General features: G+C 31.5%; 1 protein-coding gene across 2 annotated transcripts in view; it reads left to right on the top strand.

Annotated features, from left to right (window-relative positions):
• The window catches only part of GABRA2 (gamma-aminobutyric acid type A receptor subunit alpha2), a 126,182-nt gene that overhangs the window by 1,988 nt on the left and 101,901 nt on the right, over positions 1-22,293 (top strand). For both annotated transcript variants that reach the window (XM_074276846.1, XM_074276845.1), the window contains exon 3: positions 1,951-2,066. In XM_074276846.1, coding sequence (XP_074132947.1) covers positions 1,951-2,066 — 116 coding nt within the window. The remainder of the gene's footprint in view (positions 1-1,950; positions 2,067-22,293) is intronic.

Raw genomic sequence — 22,293 nt, 5'->3', positions numbered from 1 at the left:
GACTGCTATTTGTAACTTCATTTTAGATTTTATTTAAATAATTTGAAATAAATAACAGAATGGCATATTGAGTTGAATGTGTTTAGATTTTTGTTTTCAAAATAATACAAACTATGTTTCTAGTTTGATGATAATATTCTTATATGCACTTTGAGTATAACCATTCTATTTATTAATTAAAAACAACCAAGATGTCCAATTTGTATTTACAAGAACCTTTGATACTTTAAGTAGATAACTTTATTAAAATATAGTAGGGTAAGTTCAAGATAAAGAAGATATTTCCAATTAAATTTTTAAAAATATATTGAAAGGAGCCTGATCTTTGAATTGAAAAATATCTACTACTTTATTTTAAATATTGGCTATAAAGAAAAAATATTAATTTTAAAATTATGATTTTGGTGTAAATATTTATGTGAAACTTCAATATTATTCTACTTACATATTTTTAAATAAGTTAATGAACTAATGTAGAAACTTTCTAGATTCCCAGAACCTGAAATAATTCACACACACAGTTTTTGGAATGTTTATGAAGTATATATAGTTAAATGTTTTCTTTGTTCCTATAACAGTGTGAGTCTGTTTGTGTGTCTCTGTGTATATGTGTGTGTGTTAGCTAACAATTTTCTGGGTGTTTTTTAGTCTTTAAGGTGGCTGTGAACATTAGTGTGAGTGTGTTTCTCTGGGTAACATTCATGCAATTTATATATGGATAATGTCATTGTTAGTAATTTTTGACATAGTTTAACTTTCTCAAATACAATTAAACTCATCTGTTTCCTTTGAAAATAATAAGTAAATTGTAATCATGATAGAAAAATTTGCTATTCCATCATAGATTTCTTTACTGTTCTTAACTTTATATTTACATAGTAACAACAAAAACTAGATTCCTCCGCCCCCTCTAATTCTTTGGTTAGTATGTAAATCTTAAAATCATGCTTAGGAATAAATAATGTTGGTGAAGCAAATGTTCTTTTTTCATATCTATCTGAGGTTCTCCATTAAAAAGCTGAGCTTTACAGTCATGTCCCTTTGGATCTGTGAACACTCTTGATAGAGATATTGATGGTTAAAATCAAAGACTACCATTTTTGTGAAGAGAATGTAAGCCTATTGCAATTTTATTTATATTATCTATTCAGGAAAAGGCTGGATAATTTAATCTCTGAAAAGGGAGTTATTCCTGTTGTGGTAGACTGATTTAAAGCTATTGCACCTTTAAGACTGTCTGCAGCTCTTTGGAAATGTGTTCAGTGCTAATCTGTTGTAGAGCCCACCCCCACAGTACTGACATCAGAGGACTCCCTGAGCATGATCAGTGGAGTTTCCCTCATATCTATATTGTATTTTCTGTGGCCATTGGGTGGAGGCATATATAAAGGAAGTGATATATGTAATTTGGGGATTCAAATATGTCAGGAATAAAGGAAATATCTTAAACAATAAGATATAGCATTCCTTCTCCTTAGTAGACTGAATTCTATGTCTCAATTCAATATTCAAATTATTGAGTAATTTTTTCTAACACATATGTTTATTATCACTTTCAAACCATGGGGCTATTTTTCACTACCTAATCAAATTATTGTGGACAATTGTCATATTTAAAATATATTTTGAATATTATGTCAAATCTGAACATATGACACTTTGGAAAATGGGAAGTTTATAAAATATGAAACAGCAAAAATGGGAAAACTTTTTGATTTCAAGCTTTTGCAAAACACACTGTCATATCTATTTTCAAACACGATATGCTTCTTCACCATACTGTTGTGCTAAATTACATTTGTATTTATAGTAGTGATAACAAAAAAGGTGGCACTAGCTAGCTTAGGTGGTAGAGCTTAGTAAAACATCAAAAGACAGAGTAAGAACAGAGTGTTCACATTCTATAAAAACAGACATCTATCAGCTTGTGAATTGTAAATGTCTTTATAGGTTGGTGCTGGCTGACCCTCAAGAAGATGAAGCTAAGAATAACATTACCATCTTTACAAGAATTCTAGACAGACTTCTTGATGGTTATGATAATCGACTTAGACCAGGATTGGGAGGTAAAATAGTTTTGTATTTTCTCAATTATGTTTAGTGCCCACAGGAGTTAAATGAGAATATTAATTGATTTTTATATAAGCTCTTATTTTGATAGCTTTATGCCTATTTAAGCACTATAGGTAAAATTAAACAAATGTTTATTTAAAGATAGATATATGTACACACACACACACATATATGATATTTGGAATTTTTGTGTGCTCACATGAATAGGTCAATTAACCAACAGTTATTGTCTGTTATGTGCTAGGTACTGTTCTGTGCACTACTAATACAAATGCAATAAAAGCAATACATATGTAAGGTTAGATTACATTTGAAATATCTGTTATAGATAGTAGGGATATAGATAGAGACACCTAAGATCAATGAATCCATAAAACTTCCTTTGATTTATGAAATGTGACCAATTAAATCAATTTCTTATGTTTGACAGAAATGAGTTTTTGAGAGTATATTGACATTGTGAATTAATTAATATCCATATGTATCTACACAATTCTATAGTTTTATAGCCTTCTCAAGATAACTTTTCCCTTGATGAAGCCCTAGAAAGTAGAATAGAAAATATAAGAAAATTATAATAAAATCATTTTAACATCTTGTGATGATATTGTCTTAAATATGATTTTGTTTTATAATGAATGTCAATATGAATTTCTATACTTTCTAAGCTTTTAAAGCCAGTTAAAAACATAGTAGCTGATGCCTGTGTCAATTTGGCAAAGACAGAGGGTGATTTCAATTTTAAAAAACCCTAATTTTCAACAAAGAAAAATAATCAACTTTAGTCATAAATTTAAAGGAAATTAGTCTTAGTTAATGTGTTTACTTTAATCTTCTCTCTGAGAGTAGCTAGATAATAGTGAGCAGTATGAGGAAAATTGTGGGCTGGTGCAAGTTTCTAAATAGAGATTTGAGTTGAAAAATTATGGCTCTCTATTATGTTCCTTATTTTCTTCCTAGGCATGAAAATGTATTCCAAATCACTTGCATCTATGAAGGCACAGACAGACACACACAGACAGAGACAGATATACAGACACATACACAAACACACACACACACATATATACACTCTCCCTCTCACACATACAGATTGGGGGATTTAAGGTGGGTGACATTCCTATGCATTGAATTATTTAGCTTTCTTAAGAATGGTAATATGAAAACTTTAATTATTTAATAATTATATATATATACATATTACATATATGTAACATATAATTATATATCATATATAACAGTTATACATAATATATTAAATTATATATATGCATATATATGTGTGTATATATATATGTATATATATATGTGTGTGTGTGTATGTATATATATATATATATATATATATATATATATATATATATATATAAAAAGTCTGTTTGGATTACCTGCCAAGTTGTTTACAGAAATTATTACCAATAAAAATTTAGGTTGCTTCAATAAGAACTAGTAAGAGATCCTCTTTTATATAGGAACTTGACACTTAACTAACAAGTTATCTATCTTTTGAATAGGGTTGAGGGGGTGGAAGTCAGCTTTTTTTTTTTTTTTTTTTTTAAGAACACTTGTATGGCTAGCAAGTGATACCTACAAGAAATACAATTTTTTTTTATTGCTCAGTTAGAATTGAATCTCTGGAAGCCAGATTTTTTTTTAATTCATTAAAATCATATCTTTAGTATTAATGCAAATAAGAAATTAACTTTCGTGCTGACATATTGGCAATCCACCACTGTCAAGCACTTGTGAAATGAGACTGTGCCAGGCATAAAAGCCATGTAGGATTCATAATGTATTTTTGGAAGTGGGGTGTTTTCAAGAAGATATTTTCCTCTAATGTTACAGGATCATAGCAGTTTATGAAATTTATTATTTATTTATAATTTTAATAGTAGTATATACAGATTAAATTTACATACACACACATAACAGTGTGGTCCCCAGAAAAGATCATGAGATTCCCTTACCATTAAAAAGGAAGTTCACTATTAGCCTGTCTATTCAAATACAAGTCTTTCTTCCTTTCATTCTACTACCATTTTAGTTCAAGCACTTAACATCTTGTGTTTGGACGACCTCCCAGGATTATTTCTGTGTCTTTCAATGTGTCCTCATATGCAATAAGTAAATTACTTTTTTTCTTAATTTTACTTGGAACATGTTACTTCTTTACTCTTAAAAAAAGTGACTTCAAAATTCATTCAAAATGAACTCTAAAGTTATCCAAAGCTTTTTGTCATTTAAGACCATACAGAATCCAACTACAATCTTACTTCCCATTGCTCTTCTCAACCAAATTGCTCATTCTTCCCTAGAAATATTATGGACATTTCTGCTTCTGAAGCTTTGTTTATGCTATTCTTCCTCTGAAATTACTGTTTTATTGCCTCCTCTTTTTTCTTATCTAAATCTTCATTTGCTTTTCTAAAGTAAAGCATGGTGGTTTCATCTCAATAGCTACAATTCACAAAGCATTATTTATTAATCGTCTAGAAATAGTGATTAACATTTATATAGTACTTGAAGGTGTGTCAAACAGTTTATAAATGTTGTAAACTCATTTAATCTTTATAGCTACACTGAGAAGTAGGTAGTATTATAGTATCCATTTTACAAATCAGGAAATTGAAATAAGAATTTGTCTAGAGACAGAAAGGTAAAGAGTTTCTAAGGCCTAATTTAAAATTGAGTATCCCCAAATAAAGCCAATGGCACTACATCCATTATGCCATGAACTTACATATCAGGCACATTGCCAGATCCTGAGGCTATACAGAAGCAGGACATATTTCATAATCTCAAGGAGTTTATATTCTTAAAGTTTGAGGAGAGGGGACATGGACAGCATGAATGAAGATAAGTAAATGTTCACATATAAACAAAGAAAATATAAAATTATTTACAGAAGGGGGAACACTAACAAGTGAATTCGCATGTAGGAGGTAGCTTTTGATCTGAGCTCTGAAGGCAGTTTGGAATTAGAACAAAAGATGAGGAAGGAAAGATTTCTATAGTTGAGAGACAGCTTTCTGAAGGTTGAAGTGCTGTGTATTAGAGGAAAAAACAATAGAGAGATCAATTTTTAGTTGAATTATGGAGTTCTTGAAGGAAGAATCAGTGAGACTTTTTGTAAAACCTTCCCCAACGGTTTTATCAAAATTCTGTTTCTTTTCTTAGAATACTTTGGTGCTTTTGAGCCTCTCATTTATTAATTATATGTTGTTAATATTGCTATTTAGGTCTTATCCTTTATGATCTTTATGTATAAACATGTATGTAGAAATAGAATATGTCTCTCTATATTTGAATATATGTATATATATTTTTTTTTCAAAAAAAATGTAAATTCCTTATTAGGAAAGAACTAATTTGTATATCCTGTTAGTTGTATATTTTTTTTGTACAGATGTTTATAGTCTTATTTTCTAAGTTTCTTCACCTACAAAATAATGATTCTTTCTTTTTAGAATTATTATAATAATAAATGCAGCCTAACATAGGTTATAATATTTTCAAATCAAAAGCAAAGTGTACTTTTTTGTCCTATAGGAGTCCATAGCCTAAAATAATGCAGATCAAATAAGACTGAAATTATTTCAGCAATTGTTTATATGGTCTAAATTCCAGAAGCTAATATTAAAAGAAATGTAAGACTTTTGACATATTGATTAGCCCAACTATGTTGGTTCAACTATAAAATCAAAGCATTTTAGAGTAAGATAGAACTTTGAAAACTTTTATTCCAACCTTTATGTGTTATAAATCAGAGAACCTCAACTTGGAAATGTAAAATTTTCCTTCATTCATAGAGTCCTAAATTCTATAGTCTACTGAACTCATGTTTCCAGTTATAGAAAGCTGGATATTTAAAGACTAGTAAACATAACAGTATGAAACTACTATGTCAGCATTGTTTCCCTTCTTGTCCACGTGTGTGGACTACTGTGCTTTCTTTCAGATTCATTCACTTGGATCTGGGTCAGATCTATGTGTTTTCAAGGATGTCAGTTACCTCTAACAGGAGATTTGTATGTCTGGACCAATCTGTGAATAAACTGAATTGGGCAGTTGGCTTTAATTGATCAGATTATAAAGGAAATCCACCACTGATAAATTGTTTGCCTCAAAGGAGGCTAATATTCTCTGAGAATAGAGATGAATACAAGACATCCTCTTTCTACTGTTCTATCAATGCTATATTCTCCAGTCCCAAAGAAGTTTTCCCATGAAGATTTATGCATTCTTATATTTCTTTATTTGTTTTTGAATTTGTATAGTGATTATTAGCAAGGATATAATAGTACTAGTTTAAATTTTGACTTGATATATTTTTATCATAATAGCATATAGAAAAATGGGCAGAATTGTGGGGAGAAGAGGAATCTTGTCCCCAACAAAAAGAAAAGAAGTAAATCTGCTACCCTAGATGAGAACTATTATTTTATTATTATTCAATTACTTATATCACAATTTAATATACTAAAATATCTAGTTGCTTCCCCCAAACAAACAAACAAACAACTAGTATGAATATGTTGAATCCTGAAATCCCCTTTTTACTTTTAGGTTGTGAGAATTACCAATTGTCTCAGTCTTTTAGTTAAAAAAGACAAATATTAGTATAGTCAAAATAGTACTGCTTTTTTGGTATAATGGAAAACAGAACAAATTAAGGATTGTTATAACAAGGTAGTTCAACTGGAAATGACAAGTCATATAACAAATTACTGTAATGCAATATATAAATGATAGATCTTAGAGTTAGAGAAGACCTAACTTCATATTCCACATTTGCCACTCATCAACTGTGAATTTATTTATCTTTTCTGGGTCACTTTACAAGTTTTAAAGTGTTATCTCTTTTTTAATTTTCTTTTTTCAAAAAAATTTAGGAAAATATGATTCAATCTTACTTATATAACCCTTGCAGATATTCTGACAATCAAATAAAAAAAATGGAAAACACTTTCCTATGCCTGTAGTTGTATGAAATTGTTAGATTATTAGTTGAGCAAAGGGCTTAAGAAAACTCTTGGAAGTATAAGCTTAGTAACCAAAAAGCTTCTTGGAAACTGCCAAGTCAGGAGATTGTTGGTAGGCTTTTTGTGTTCAAATAGACTGTTTCATTGTGATCTTCTCAAGTCATAGCTACATTTGCCTTGAGTATCTTATCTACCAAGACCAGTAGGTTCAGATTAGCTAAAACTGAGAACCTCAATCAATTTGCTTCCGTTTGCCTTCATCTTGATCTTTTTAGCTAACACTTCTCTGTTCTACCTAGGGATTTTACATTATATGTGAGACTTCCCAGTGATTGTATCCAATAGTTTAAACATTGAAAGAAAATGATTTCTTTGTTTGCTTTCTTTCAGGAGTAATTGGGCATGAATGGAATGATTCCAGGAGAATTAAAGTATATTTTCATAAAGTTTATGTTCAACATTCAAATTGATTCATGTTTTTTGTAAATATTAAATTTTATAAATATTAAAATTTTGGATTAGTTTTAGAATATCCATTCTAAGCAGTTTCACCTGCAAGAATGGAAAAAACTAACATAGTGGGAAAGATCTCATGTTGTTGCTCCCACTCTCACCATGGCTTTCTCCCTACCCCAAATCCATTAAAAATTACATCATGTTAACCGTGAAAGCCAGTATAAAAGGATTAATGAGGAGTAGGAAATGATAAACATGGTTCTGCAAGTCTTCTGATTAGTATAGAGATTTACACAAACCTATATTTTTTTGTTTTTCAATTTATATAGAGGATATTAGCAAGACCATAATTGTAGGAGTTTAAATGTTGACCTGATATACTTTTATCATAATAACATATAGAAGAAATGGACAGATTTGTGGGGAGGAGAGGAATCTTGTACCCACCATAAAGGAAAGAAGTAAATCAATATTTACCTGATTAAATACTACTTCATTAGTTTTTACATATGATAACAATCATTAGAAAATTAACATTATTCATAAGCAGAAAGCTCTAGAGTCTACAATTGTCAGTGTCCAAGAATAAGAGTAATCTCTAAATGATGAGTCTCACTAAGAATGGGTCATGTGAGCAGTCTTATTGCTTTACTGTAGAATTAGCTTGGACATGTAAAACATTTGAATTTAAGTCAAATAAACTGACATTAAAGTTAAATTGAAATATTTTTACATCATCCGTTATCTCAAGTGAGGGACAATATAATTAAACATAGGCATTTTACATAAATGATTTAATGTTATTTTTCTTAGCATATCAAACCAATTTTTAGTATTTCCCCCCAATTTTACTTTTTTAATCCTTGTGCTTATGGACCATCATAATTGGTGTGATGCTGTTCCCTTGTGTCTCTCTCACATTCACTCTGTAAAACTCACACTGATAACAAACACAGGAGTTCTATATTTGATGTCCCATAGGAAGGATGCAGATTGTACTAAATTTGGAGTCAAATAGCATGTGTTCAAATCCTGTTTTTCTAATGTATTTTCTGTGTAGCTATTGGCTACTCAGCATCTATGGACCTTTGTTTCCTCATAACTAAAATGAGGTGGCAGACTACATAATCATCTAAGGCCTCTTCTATTCTATGATTCAGTGATCCTTTGTCACAGTCAACAGAGTTAAACTCTACTCTTTGCTTAATCATGAATTAAGAGATAATCCTATCTCAGCAATCTTTTTTTTTTTTTTAACTCAGCATGGAAAGTTTTCTTAATTGTTTGCTAAATTCATGCTTTAGTGATCTCGTAATAATAATTTAAATGTCGAAAACAAAATCCATAGCATTACAAAAGAAATAAAGACTTCATTTGTTCCCATCCAAGTTTATGGACTTTATGAAATCTAATTATAATGCATGATATTCCTGACCAAACATCTACCTGGCAGCTATCGCTTTGCTTTGGATCCCCAATTCCATATGTCCTGGCTCTTATTAAGTGGTAGGCTATAGAACTATCTAAAGCTTTCCTGGGATAGGGAGTGATATCAATATAGTGATTAACATTGTGACATTGGATTGTGGAATGAGGAAAACCACACCAAAGGCAGTGTCATAAGTTTGAAATCCTAATGGGGATAAAATTAAGTTTGAATGACAAAATTTGCAAATAGAGATGGAGGAATTTTAGAAGCAATTTAATACAACTGCTTCATTTTCTAAACAAAACAAGCAGATAAAAAAGAAATGAATCCAATGAGTTTAAGTAACTTGTCAATGTCACAGCATTTAATTCAGTATTTAAATCCGGTTTCTTTGACTTTAGAGACGTTTTTATTGAACCACGGATGTCTTGCTTCCTATCTTCTAGGAGTCTTGGGACAGAAGAATAAAAGTAGAGGAGAAATGTTTAGGAAAAGCGAAGGAGAAAGAGTTGTGAGTCAAGTAGACCTGTGATTAGGAAAGGTAATTCTAGATTTTGAAGTTGTAGCTTATGAAATCAAGACATGTTCCTCTATACTCAGGAACTACTCAAAAGAGACAATGCATTTAGAGTTTATTTGTTTGCTTTTCTAGGAAATTAGAAGTGAGTCTGCAGAATTATTAGAGAGAATTATTGACACCCATTTTCAGCCACTGAGCATGCCTTTTCTCTTTACCATTTAGAAAGGCCAAATAGATGATATGTTTCATAAAATAAAAGTATAACTAAATTCCTTAATAATTTTGGGTTAAATATAGAAATATATCAATATTAATAATTAAAAGTATTAAGGCTCAACCAATAATCCCAAAGAAGAGAACATTCTCCAAAATATTTGCTGTTGCCAGAAATTCCTTGAACAAATTACTAAAATTTGCAAAGCACAATCAAAGGCTTGAGATGTAAATAGGATCTGGAGAGTAATGTATTAATATAAATGAATTGTTCTCAAATTATAAATGATGTGTTTCTGTTTTGTGTATTTCTCCTTTTGTGTTTAGAAGAAGGTACTCAAAACCAAGGGGAGAAAAGGATATCATTAATGACAATAAGATCAAGAAAACAGTCTTTTTTTTGTTGTTGTTCCAATTACCTGTAAAACCAATTTTTAACATTAAAAAAATTGGGTACTAATTTTTCTTTGTCCCTCTACTCCCTTTCATGGAGAAGGCAAACAATTTGATATAGGTTAGATGTGGGAAGACATGGAAAACACAATCCCATATTAACCATGTTGTGAAGGAAAACATAGACCAAAATATATATATATAAATAAATAAAATAATACAAGAAAAATAAAGAGAGTTTTAAAAACTCCTGTTTCATTCTGAATTCTCGTTCTCTAGTTTCTTCTCTAGGATGGATAGTTTTTCTTCATAAGTCCTTCAAAACTGTCTTAGATCATTGTATTGCTGAGCATAGCTAAATCATTTACAATTGATCAATATTATTGATACTGTGTATATAGTTCTCCTGGTTCTACTAATTTCACTTTGCATCAGTTCAGGTTTTTCTGAGAGTATACTCTTTTTCATTTTTTATAGTGCAAGGGTTTCCCCATTGCAATTGCACATCATAATTAGTCAGCCATTCCCCATTTGATGGCCATCCCCTTAATTTCCAATTATTTACCAATCAGAAAAGATCTGCTCTAAGTATTTTTGTGTATATAGATCTTTTTTTATTTTTTATGCCTTTGGTCTATAAACCTAGTAGTAGCATGATAAATCAAAGGATATGCACGGTTTTGTAGCCCTTTGGACATAATTCTAATTTGCTCTCCCAAATGGCTAGATTAATTCACAAATCTATGAGCAGTATATTAGTGAACCAATTTTCCCAGATCCCCTTCAACATTTATAATTTTCCTCTTCTGTCATATTAACGAATCCTATGAGTATGAGGTGGGATTTCATAATTGTTTTCATTTGCATTTCTCTAATCAATAATGATTTAGAACATTTTCCCCAAATAGCTATGCATAGCTGTTCTTACTTCATTGGAAAACTGCCTCTTCATATCCTTTGATCATTTATCAATTGGAAAAATGTTCTTATTTTGATTTAGTTCTCTATGTATTTGAGAAGTGATGTCTTTATTAGAGATCCTTGCAGTATTTTTTCACAATTATGAATCCTATTCACAATTATGAATACTCCAACATGTTTTTCCTGCTTATTCTACTTTTTCCTTTCACTCTATTTTCAAATGTGTTATGCTTCTGACAGGTTTCCTCTAGTCTTCCTTCTCTTTTGCATTCTTTCCTTTCTTTTATTTTTTTCCCTCCTACTTTTCCAAAGATTAGGCTGATTTCTATACCCAACTGATTGTTTACGCCTTTCCCTCTTTGAGGCAATTCTGTTGAGAGTAAAGTTCAAGAATTTCCCTTGAGGAAAAGGAACTTTTGAGACATGAAAAGCAGAATTCTCCTGATTAACAGTTTTCCTTAGCCCCTCTCCACTTTCCTGAGGTCAGAACAATGTAAATACTGGCTTTGGCACTTAATATTTATGTAACTTTAAATTATTTATTTCCAGGTTTTGGGTCCCAGTTTTGTCACCTGTAAAAGTGGTTGAAAGAGATAATATATAAGGGAACTTCTAAGTCTAATATTTTATGATTCCTCTAAAAAATCATCTGTATTTATATGATGCTTTTAAGGTTTGACAAGTGATTTGATTTCCCCATCTTGTTCCTTCCTCTCCTGATCAAAAAACAAGAGAAGATAATTGCAACTGAGAACTAACATAGATTTCAAATTATGAATATAAAATAAATTTAAATTATTTTCTTCATAGAAAATAGTTCATCATGATAGATTAATCCTTTTGATTACTTAGGTCAATAAATCATGTTGTAGTAAGGGGACCAGGAAAATCACTTAATTTCAGTAATCAAAGATGAATCCAATGATGTCTTGATATCAAGTTCTGACTTGCTAGTGTGTTTCCTGTAAAAAACCCTGTTTTCAACTAAATTGATACTGATAGTTTTCTCTTTATGTAGATGGTTGAAAATTAAAAAAAAATAAAATGAATGTTTAATTCTTGAAATTTTTCCTTTGATGGATACCAATTTTAAAGATGATAGCTACAATGAATTCTATAATCCTATAATTTAATTCAGTTAAATATGAAAAAGAGCCATTTACTAAATGACTTCTATGTACAAGTCATTGAACTGGACATTGAGTAAGCATATAAAATTATGAAATCTATATCATATATCATTTCAAGTTTGTTTATAATCAGTAATTTTTAAGTGATAATCACATCTCTTTCAGCACTGATTTACTTTATTATCCTTCTCCATTTCAAATTATAAAAATAATATTAAGAAACAAAAGAGAAATTATTTTCTATTTTGAAAAATAAACAGTTTTGTTTTGGTAAACATTATGATTCAAGCATACATCTAAGGGAAACCAGATAAACCATCCTTTTTCATCCTTATATGCCATATGTTCTCTATTGTTTTACATTACAATATTGAAACTTTTTCATATATACATACAAAATGAAAGGAGATCTGGCATATTAGGTAGGGAATAAACTTCAGACTTAGATCTGTGCTCAAGTTTTGCCTCTGAAATATATTGTTAATGTGTCCCTGCTTAAATTACATCATCATCGCTGCCTTAGTAAACTTTGAAAGCAATAACTTAGAGATCTGTTGCTGATCTACTCTACTGAAGAGATTTTACTCACATGAACTTTCCTAATCAATGAAATTATAAGACTTGATCAAAAAAAGAAGAAAATAATTGATAGTAAATCAGTTAATAAATATTTATTAAGTTTTTGCTAGGTACCAAACATTTCATTAAACTCTGGAAATACAAAGAAAGGCAAAGGACAATCTCTTTCCTCAAGGAACTCATATTTTCATGAGTAAGACAACATGCAAACAGATATTTGACAACATATATACAAGATAAATTGGTAGCTAATTGATAGAGAGAATGCACTAGAATTACAGAAAATTGGGAAAAAAAAAACTTCAAGCAAATGTGATCTTTTAGTTAGAAATTAAAATAAGCCAAGGAAAGACATGAGATAAAGGTGAAGATGAGTTTATACTTTTGTCGTGTTGATACAGTTCTTGGGTTTGTCTTGGCAGGTAGATAGCCAAATATTTTTATCTTTTCTATTGTTATTTTAAATGGAATTCATTTTTCTATGTCTTGCTGATGGGCTTTGTCAGTAATAGACAGGACTTTACATGGTTTTCTTTTGTATCTTGAAACTTTGTTAAAGGTGTTAATTTTTTCCAGTAGTTTTTTGGATGATTTTATAGGATTCTCTTAAGTATATCATCTGCAAAAAATGATAGTTGCATTTCCTCATTGCCTATTTTAATTCCTTTAATTTCTCTTTCTTTTCTTATCACTAAAGCCAACATTTCTAGTATAGTGTTGAAGAATAGCGGTGATAATGGACATCTTTGTTTCACTACTGTTCTTATTGGAAATCTGTCCAGCTTCTCTTCATTCCAAACGATGTTTGCAATTGGTTTTAAATCCATACCGCTTATTATTTTAAAGAAATTGTTTTTAATAAGACTTGGTTTATACGGTGTCAAAAGCTGCTTTTTTTGCATAAATTTAGATTATCATGATTTATGTTGGTTTTGTTACTGATATGGCTAATTATGGTAATCATTTTCCTGATATTGAACCATCGCTGCTTTCCTCGTATAAATCACACTTGGTCATAATATATTTTACTACTGATAAGTTGTTGTAATCTCTTTCCTAATATTCTATTTGAAAAATTTGCTTCAATATTCATTAGGGAATTGGTCTGTAATTTTTTTTTTTTTTGATTTGTGCTTGTTTATTCTATTCTTTTTTTTTTTTATTTAGAATTTTTCCACAGTATATATGCATGAATATTTTTTTAATAATATTATCCCTTGTATTCATTTTTCCAAATTATCCCCCGTCCCTTCATTCCCTCCCCCCCCCATGACAGGCAATCCCATACATTTTACATATGTTACAATATAATCCAGATACAATATATGTGTGTAAATACCATTTTCTTATTGCACATTAAGTATTAGATTCCAAAGGTATAAGTAACCTGGGTAGATAGACAGTAGTGCTAACAATTTACATTCACTTCCCAGTGTTCCTTCTCTGGGTGTAGTTATTTCTGTCCCTCATTGATCAACTGGAAGTGAGTTGGATCTTCTTTATGTTGAAGATATCCACTTCCATCAGAATACATCTTCATACAACATTGAAGTGTACAGTGATCTTCTGGTTCTATTTATTTCACTCAGCATGTAAGTCTCTCCAGGCCTCTCTGTATTCCTCCTGCTGGTCATTTCTTACAGAGCAATAATATTCCATAACCTTCATATACCATAATTTACCCAACCATTCTCCAATTGATGGACATCTATTCATCTTCCAGTTTCTAGCTACTACCAAAAGAGCTGCCACAAACATTTTGGCACATACAGGTCCCTTTCCGCTCTTTAGTATTTCTTTGGGATATAATCCCAATAACAGCAATGCTGGGTCAAAGGGTATGCACAGTTGGATAACTTTTTGGGCATAGTTCCAAATTGCTTTCCAGAATGGCTGGATTCTTTCACAACTCCACCAACAATGTATCAGTGTCCCAGCTTTCCCACATCCCACATTTGTTCCTGTCATCTTAGCCAATCTGACAGGTGTGTAGTGGTATCTCAGAGTTGTCTTAATTTGCATTTCTCTGATCAGTAGTGATTTGGAACACTCTTTCATATGAGTGGATATAGTTTCAATTTCATCATCTGAGAATTGTCTGTTCACATCCTTTGTTGGTCTGTAATTTTCTTTCTCTGTCTTGGCCCTTCCTGGTTTAGGTATGTGTGTCATATTTATGTAATAGATAGGTAGGACTCCTTGTTTACCTGTTTTTTTTTCCAATTAGTTTGCATAATATTGGAATTGATTGTTCTTTAAATGTTTGGTAGAATTCACTTATGAATTCATCTGGACCTGGAGGTTTTTTCTTAGGAAGTTCATTAATAACTTGTTCAATTTCTTTTTCTAAAATGGGAATTCTTGTTATCCTGACCATTTAGATATATTTTAATTATTCATATATATATTGTGATAGATTCTTGTATTTTTTTGCCACACAGTGGGGCAAAATAGCTCCTAATTATTGCTGTATTCTTCAGGGGACTTTTTATTTATTTATTTATTTATTTTGCATTTAGCCAATTGTATTTTTTAAGAAATTTTAAGAAATTGCCTTTCTTTTTTCCAAACTGTTGACATTCTCTTGCATATATCTCATTTCTTTCCTTATTTTTTATTTCTACTTCTCTTATTTGCCTTTTAAAGTCTTTTATTAGCCTTTCCAAGAAGCTTCTTTGGATTCAAGACTAATTTATATCACTCTATGAGATTTCCTCTGTTAATATTTTGTACTCATCTAAGTGGGTGTTTTGGTCTTCCCTATTGCCTTAGTAGCTTTCTATCATCAATATTATTTTCTGTTTCTTTCTCATTTTTTTCTTTTTCTTTTGGTATTCCCTCTTTTTTTACTTTTATGGTTGAGCTCTGCCTGAAATAAAGAGAGTGCTGTCTCAAGCTTCCTGTGCATCTCTGAGTCCCCTTGTACTTGAAGGAGCAGCTTTGCCTGCTCTTTTCAGGAATGGTCTGGTTTCCCAGAGTTTGCCTTCTACACTGGGATTGGAATCTGTCACACTGATCTGTTCCTTTCCTGAGCCAGCACCAATGGTCATGTTCCACTCCCTTCCATCAGTCTGTATTCAGTGGCTTGGTTTTATGTGTTTTTTGAGGGAAACTTGGAAAGCTCAGGCTGCTTCCTGGCTTTACTTCCCCTTCTTGTTTCCACCTCTTAGAACCAGACGATTTTATATTTGAGGTGACGGGGGATGACATTGTCAGACGAACAGTTTAGGATGACCACTTTGGCAGCTGAGTGGAGGATGGGTGGAGGAAAGTGAATTTTTGACAGGGAGATCAATACATGTGATGGCATTAATCCAGATGTGAAGAGATGAGGACTTACATAAGGATGGTAAATGTCATAGGAGAGAAAGAAAACATATATGTTCCAAAAGTGAAATCATCAGACCTCAGCAATAGTTTGCAAATGGGTAGTAACAGAAAATGAAGTCTAGGGTGGCAGCTAAGTAGTGAGCCCACATTATGGGAAGAGCACTGACATCAGTAACCGTAATTGGGAAGTTAGAGAGATGGGAGAGATGTGGAGGGGTTATGGGAGAGAGTGAGGAAATAATGAGTTCAACTCTGAATATGTTGAATTCAAAATATACGTATTACATTCAGTTTAAGATGTCCAACATATAGTTGGAAGTTGGCCTGGAGAGATTAGAGGTCAGCAGAAAGGTTGGGGCTGGCAAAGTAGCTTTGAGAATTTGGCAGAGAGAGAACTGAATGCAAGGGAGCTGATGAGATCACCAATGGAAATACCATAAGGAAGAAGAAAAGAGGACCCATTATCTAGTCCTATGGGACCCTCACAGGCAGTGGGCATGACTCGAATTAATATTTGGTAATGGGCACTAAAAAGCAGAAGTCATATAGGTTGGAAGTGAACCAGTAGGGAGCAGTAACACAAAAATCTAGAAGTTCTATTAAAAAGAGAATGATAGTGTCAAAAGCTACAGTCCTCAAGAATGAGGCTTGAGAAAAGGCAATAAAGATTTAAAAATCCTTAGTAATATCTGAGAGAAGTTTTACTTGAATGATAATGTAGGAAGTCAGACAATGAGGAAGTAGGAGTATCTCTTGTAGATGACTTTCTCAATGAGTTTATCACCCAAAGTGAAGAAAGATATGGGGCAATAGCTATGAGGGATTAGATAGCCCAAGAAAGAAAAATTTGAGTATGGGGAAGATATAAATTTGTAGTTGGTATAGAAGCAGCCAATAGAAAAGGAAACATAAGAGATAATTGAAAGCTTGGTGTTGAGAAAGGGGTTAATATGCTGGGAAGATAAGATAGAATGATACAACTTCTTCACAAAGAAAAATGTGACTCCACATGGGGAAGATGCCATGTTATATGTGGCAGGGGTGAACAGGCAGACAGTTTCAGAATCCTTTTGGGATATTTGAGTTGAAGAAGAGAAGAAGGAAGAGAAGAGGAAGGTCTTATTGAATGGCATCATTTTTACATGTTTGTGGAAAAAGTATGTGTTAAAAGCTTTCTAAGACACAGAAGAATGGACTATAACATATTTTTAGTGGAAAGAGGGGTAAAGGGGAATTATAAGAGGTTTGAGGCATGATGGGGAGGTAAATAAAAATCATGTGGCAAGTGTGTCAATTTTGAAGTTGTAACAAGATCTTCCTCACTGCAGTGAATCCCAGTGGAAATCAAATAATGCAAATTTATAGTAGATTTTATCAGAAGAGTTTTTGGACTTCCCCGATAGTTTTCTGTGATCAGAGAAAGGGATTTCAAAGTTCATAAACATGATAGCTGAATGTTTGAAGGTAATGACATTATAAAGAATATGACCATTTCTGTGTATAGTTGTCATGGAGTAGAGTACTAGGTAATACAAAATAAGCAAATTGAGGAATTGGAAGGCAAGGGTGTTTTAGAGTGTCAATAAGTATATTGAAGTTCCCTAGTATGAAGGAAGAAACTGAACTGAAAAAAAAAAAAAAACAAAGAAAAAAAGAAGTTTGAGTCATCTCATTAAAGAAAGAAGTAGAGTTCCTAGAGGTCTGTAGATAAGAGCTATCATATTTTTGATTGGATATATGATGTGGTTTTAGTGAACTTTAAAGAAGAGATTGGGGGCAGCTAGGTGGCACAGTGGATAGAGTACCAGCCCTGAATTCAGGAGGACCCGAGTTCAAATGTGATCTCAGACACTTAACACTTCCTAGCTGTGTGACCCTGGACAAGTCACTTAACCCCAGTCTCAGAAAAAGAAAAAAAAAAGATTTATAATGCATAGAGGGAAAAGCATATAGTATATATATATGTATATGTATATATATATATATATATATATATATATGTATATATATATATATATGTATATATATATATATATAGAGAGAGAGAGAGAGCTATGTATATATATATATATATATATATACATATATATATGTGTGTATATATATATATATATATATATATGTATATATATACTCCTTGTTCATGGAGAACAAGGAGTATTTCAACATTCCCTAAAACAAATTCCAAATAGTTAAGAAACATATAGGAAATCACTATTTCACAGTGAGTTGTTTATGGTATGAGCATATTTATTACAGTTCATTGGATCATTTTTTTGAAAAATGGAAATTAATTTAAAAGTAAGTCAATATTTGTTTTTGTGTATGAATGCCATAATTCTCTATTGTAAGACAGGAGGAGGAACAGAGGAAAATACTAATATTTCCTTTTTTGTACCACATTTGAAAAAAAAAAAAAGAAAAATAAGCAAGGACAAAAAGAAGTGTTATTCCCAAATAGAGACAAAAAATAGATAGGAGATCACATACTCAGATTGACTTTATAAATGTTGAGGAATTAATACTATAATGAATTTTTTTTCTGATAATGTTTGCTAGTTTATAGAGTGAAAAGGAGGATAAGACAAAAAGTTAAAAAAAATACTCCTAATAGCATTTTGAAGCTAATTAGTTAGGTTACTTTTGGTAGTAGAACCTAATGCATTTTAGTGGGGATTGAGAAGACATTTAATTTCTATTAGGAATGTAAAAGGGTTAGATGTTTGTAGAAAAGTATGTGTTAAAAGCTTTCCAAGACACACAAGAAGTCCAGATTAAAATTGGATGGCTATCTTAGAGTAGGAAGGTGAATGTCATGGGAGTTTTTGAAATAAGATAAGAGCCTTTCCTCTACACTTACTGAATTTCTCTTGAGAAGATTTTAGATTCCAAAGATATTTATTTGGTTTTCACATGGTCAGGTCAGAGTGGGAAGAAAATCCTTAATTATATGATTTTAGAAAAATACTTTTTTTTTTCCAGCCTCTTCAATAGAATTAAATATGCCAACTATTCTCTGTTGTGAGACTAAGGGCAAATGGAATAAATTCAGACTAGTTAATGATGAGCATATAGAGGAAGGCTTCAATTTCTCAGCAAAAAGGTGTAGATTGAAATGCACCCAGGGTTTTCAAGCAAGATTAAAAACTGGAGAACAGGAAAGAAGAAGTCTTAATTAAAAGAAAGTGGAATTGCAAGCCTGGTGTTCAGGTCAGATAGAGGGGAATATGGGAGGAGAGATCTAATTAGCTATCTAGGGCATGTAAGAGGGTAATCATTGAAGTGAAACAATGTGAGAGACTGATTATGATATTAGGAAGGATAGACTTATTTAAACCAATATTAAAGAAAGAATCTCACAATCACAGGAAATCAATGGATTATGGGTGATAGATTATATGTGGTGGTGAATATATAGAAACATTATGAAAGATTTTAATGTGGATGAACCTGATTGAATTCACATATTCAGTAGAAGGGAAAACATTGTGCTTAGAAAGTGACATTTCAAAAATATTTGATATTATCCTTATAAAAACAAAACATTTTCTATCTATAAGTCATTACACATTTGAGTCATAAATTATGATTATGTAATTGCTGAGTAGAAGGCACTAAACCTGCAGATGATGACATTATTGATGTTGCTGTTGTATGATCTCATAATAATGGAGTCATATCCTAAATTGGTAGATGAAAATATCTAAGTTAAAATTGGATTACTTTTAAAAATTGAATTTCAATAAAAAGAAATAGATTTGTGGACACAATTTTGTGATACCAGAATTGTTTTAATTTTGATTGCATGTAATATTGCAAAAACTATCAACAACTATAGGATTTTTTATTTTTTGTTTTTGTTTTGGCTGTGAGAGAAAGGAGGGAGGAAGAGGAAGAAGAGAGAGAGAGAGAGAGAGAGAGAGAGAGAGAGAGAGAGAGAGAGAGAGAGACAGAGACAGAGACAGAGAGAGACAGAGAGACAGAGAGAGAGCACACACCCAAGCACTGGTCTCATAGAGGCACAACAATATTGTGCCTTACATATCTGTGGCAATATAATGTGACATGAAGGTTGGGTTATTGATATAAAGGCACTGTTATTTGAGTGGACAAGTTACACTATAACATGCCTATTCATTATGACACTTTGTCTCAAACAGCAGGTATCCTACACGGTGAAAATTGAACTGATCTATCTCTTCTTGATGGATAGGTTGCACCAATAAACCTAGATGGGCAGTCACCATGTCTGTAAGCAACAATTTCTATTTCTGCTACCTCTACTATCTACTAACTTGAAGACTTGGGGTATAAGGCATTAAAATATTACTGTTTTTTTAGGAACAAAATAGTTTTGATGTGACTATGAGTTATAATTTAAAGCTGAGTACTTTAGAAAGTAAACAAGAGTTTCAATGAACCATATCAACCCTTCAAATTTCATGTACTCACAACTTTGCCCCGTGACCTGTCTTGGTATTTTCTCAGTTTGCTTTTTAGGAGGCAACTTCAGCTTTAGACTTCACCATTGTAATATCTGAACAGGATAGCAATCTTCATAAGGGAATTTTAAAGATAAAATTTCGTTACCTTTGTTAATGAATGATTTTTTCTCTAACATTGTGGTAAAATTTTCAAATGCAGGAACTAGGAAGATAGCTTTGTTTTATAATCCTCTGGAAAGCTGAACCCTGCCAATTCAAGAATCTCTGAATCTCAGAATTGGAAGAATCCAATTCAATTAAAAAACCTTTTAAGTCCCTCATATAGTGATTCAAATTCTTTCTTATGGGTCCCAGCAGAACTGTTTTTCAGGTGACATTTTTTTCAAATACAAGAAGACAAATATCATGGTATTGGCTTCATTTTCCTTTCCAAGGCAAATGAACCTTGTATCCAACATATGTAGCTGCAAACCTATTTTTTAATTTGGACATATTTTCCAAAATGTGACCATCAACCTCCCATACTTTATTCTCTTTCATTGAAATAAATAGCATTTCATAATTAATACCTGAGTGATTTAGGTTATAGTAAAATTAACAAAAATAGAGGTAAATCAGTGTGGCTATAGGGTGGCTTTAGGAAGGTTAAAACTATTTGAAGAGTCTGGATAGGAAACATTCATTTCTTCATTCAAAAACATTTTTAAATACCCTTTATATTGAGATCATAGAATTATGTGCTAAAGATCAGTAATAGGCAGTAAAATCAATTATATAAAAATTATATTTATATCAGATATATATTTATATGTATAATTTTGAAAGACCAACCACATAGGAAAAACAAATTAAGCAAATAGCTATTGTCCAGATTATAATGTGCATTTTGGTTGAGTAGTTTATTTAATTAGTCTATAAATATTTATATCTCTGTCAGACATTAAAGATGAACAATGAGCTATCCCAACTAAGAAAAAAATAGGTCTAAATTATTTTTGGAATATAGCTCAATGCCGTATGAGAACCTAAAATTGCCAAAGGCTAAAGGGAAAAATGTTATGCTACACTAAAAAGATAGAAATGAAAAAAGGAAATCATATAGTGTATGGAATACAGGCCATATAACATGTTACTAGATATCATGGATAAGTGATAAATGGTATAAACTATTATCAATAACACATATCTCTATAAGAAAGGAAAATCAATTATATAATGAGATACAACAGAAGAAAATACAGATCATATACCGATTTTCAAAAGATACTAGAAAAATGACAGTAAGACTTCCAGTATATTTGGTAGTTCTTTTGAAGAGGACATTTACAAACAAGTGGACAAGAATAATGTTGCATGGGAAGATGTAAAGGATTTATAATGTACATTAGTAGAGGCATCACTCATAGAAACAAAATCATAAATTCACCAAATGATCATGTTAAATTCTGAAAGAGAAATTGTTTGGACGAGAAGTTTTCACATTATTACCCTAGATTTCCTTCCCAATAGTCATATTGAATTACTCTATTCTTTTAAAAGAATTTTTTAGGCTTTCAATTTTGTTTGGCATTTGGACAGAGACTGTTTAAATGAATAAGAGAAGTCCTGCTAGAGAAGCCATCTGGGGCAACTTTACTAGTGCTTTTGGAATTTTCTGGATAGCAAGAGTTTTTCTGACCATATGCTCAGTTGTAGCTTTCTGAGAAGGAACTGAGAAGACTGTGTCCTAGAAAGATGATTCCAGCATGAAATACAGTAAATCCTATAAATATTGTTGACTGGATAACCAAAATGTCTAACATTCTCTCTCTTATGTGGAGGC

The sequence above is a fragment of the Sminthopsis crassicaudata genome, chromosome 6, assembly GCF_048593235.1.
Source record: "Sminthopsis crassicaudata isolate SCR6 chromosome 6, ASM4859323v1, whole genome shotgun sequence".
NCBI lineage: Eukaryota > Metazoa > Chordata > Mammalia > Dasyuromorphia > Dasyuridae > Sminthopsis > Sminthopsis crassicaudata.
The sequence above is the reverse complement of the archived record's forward strand: the minus strand, read 5'-3'. Positions and strand labels throughout refer to the sequence as shown.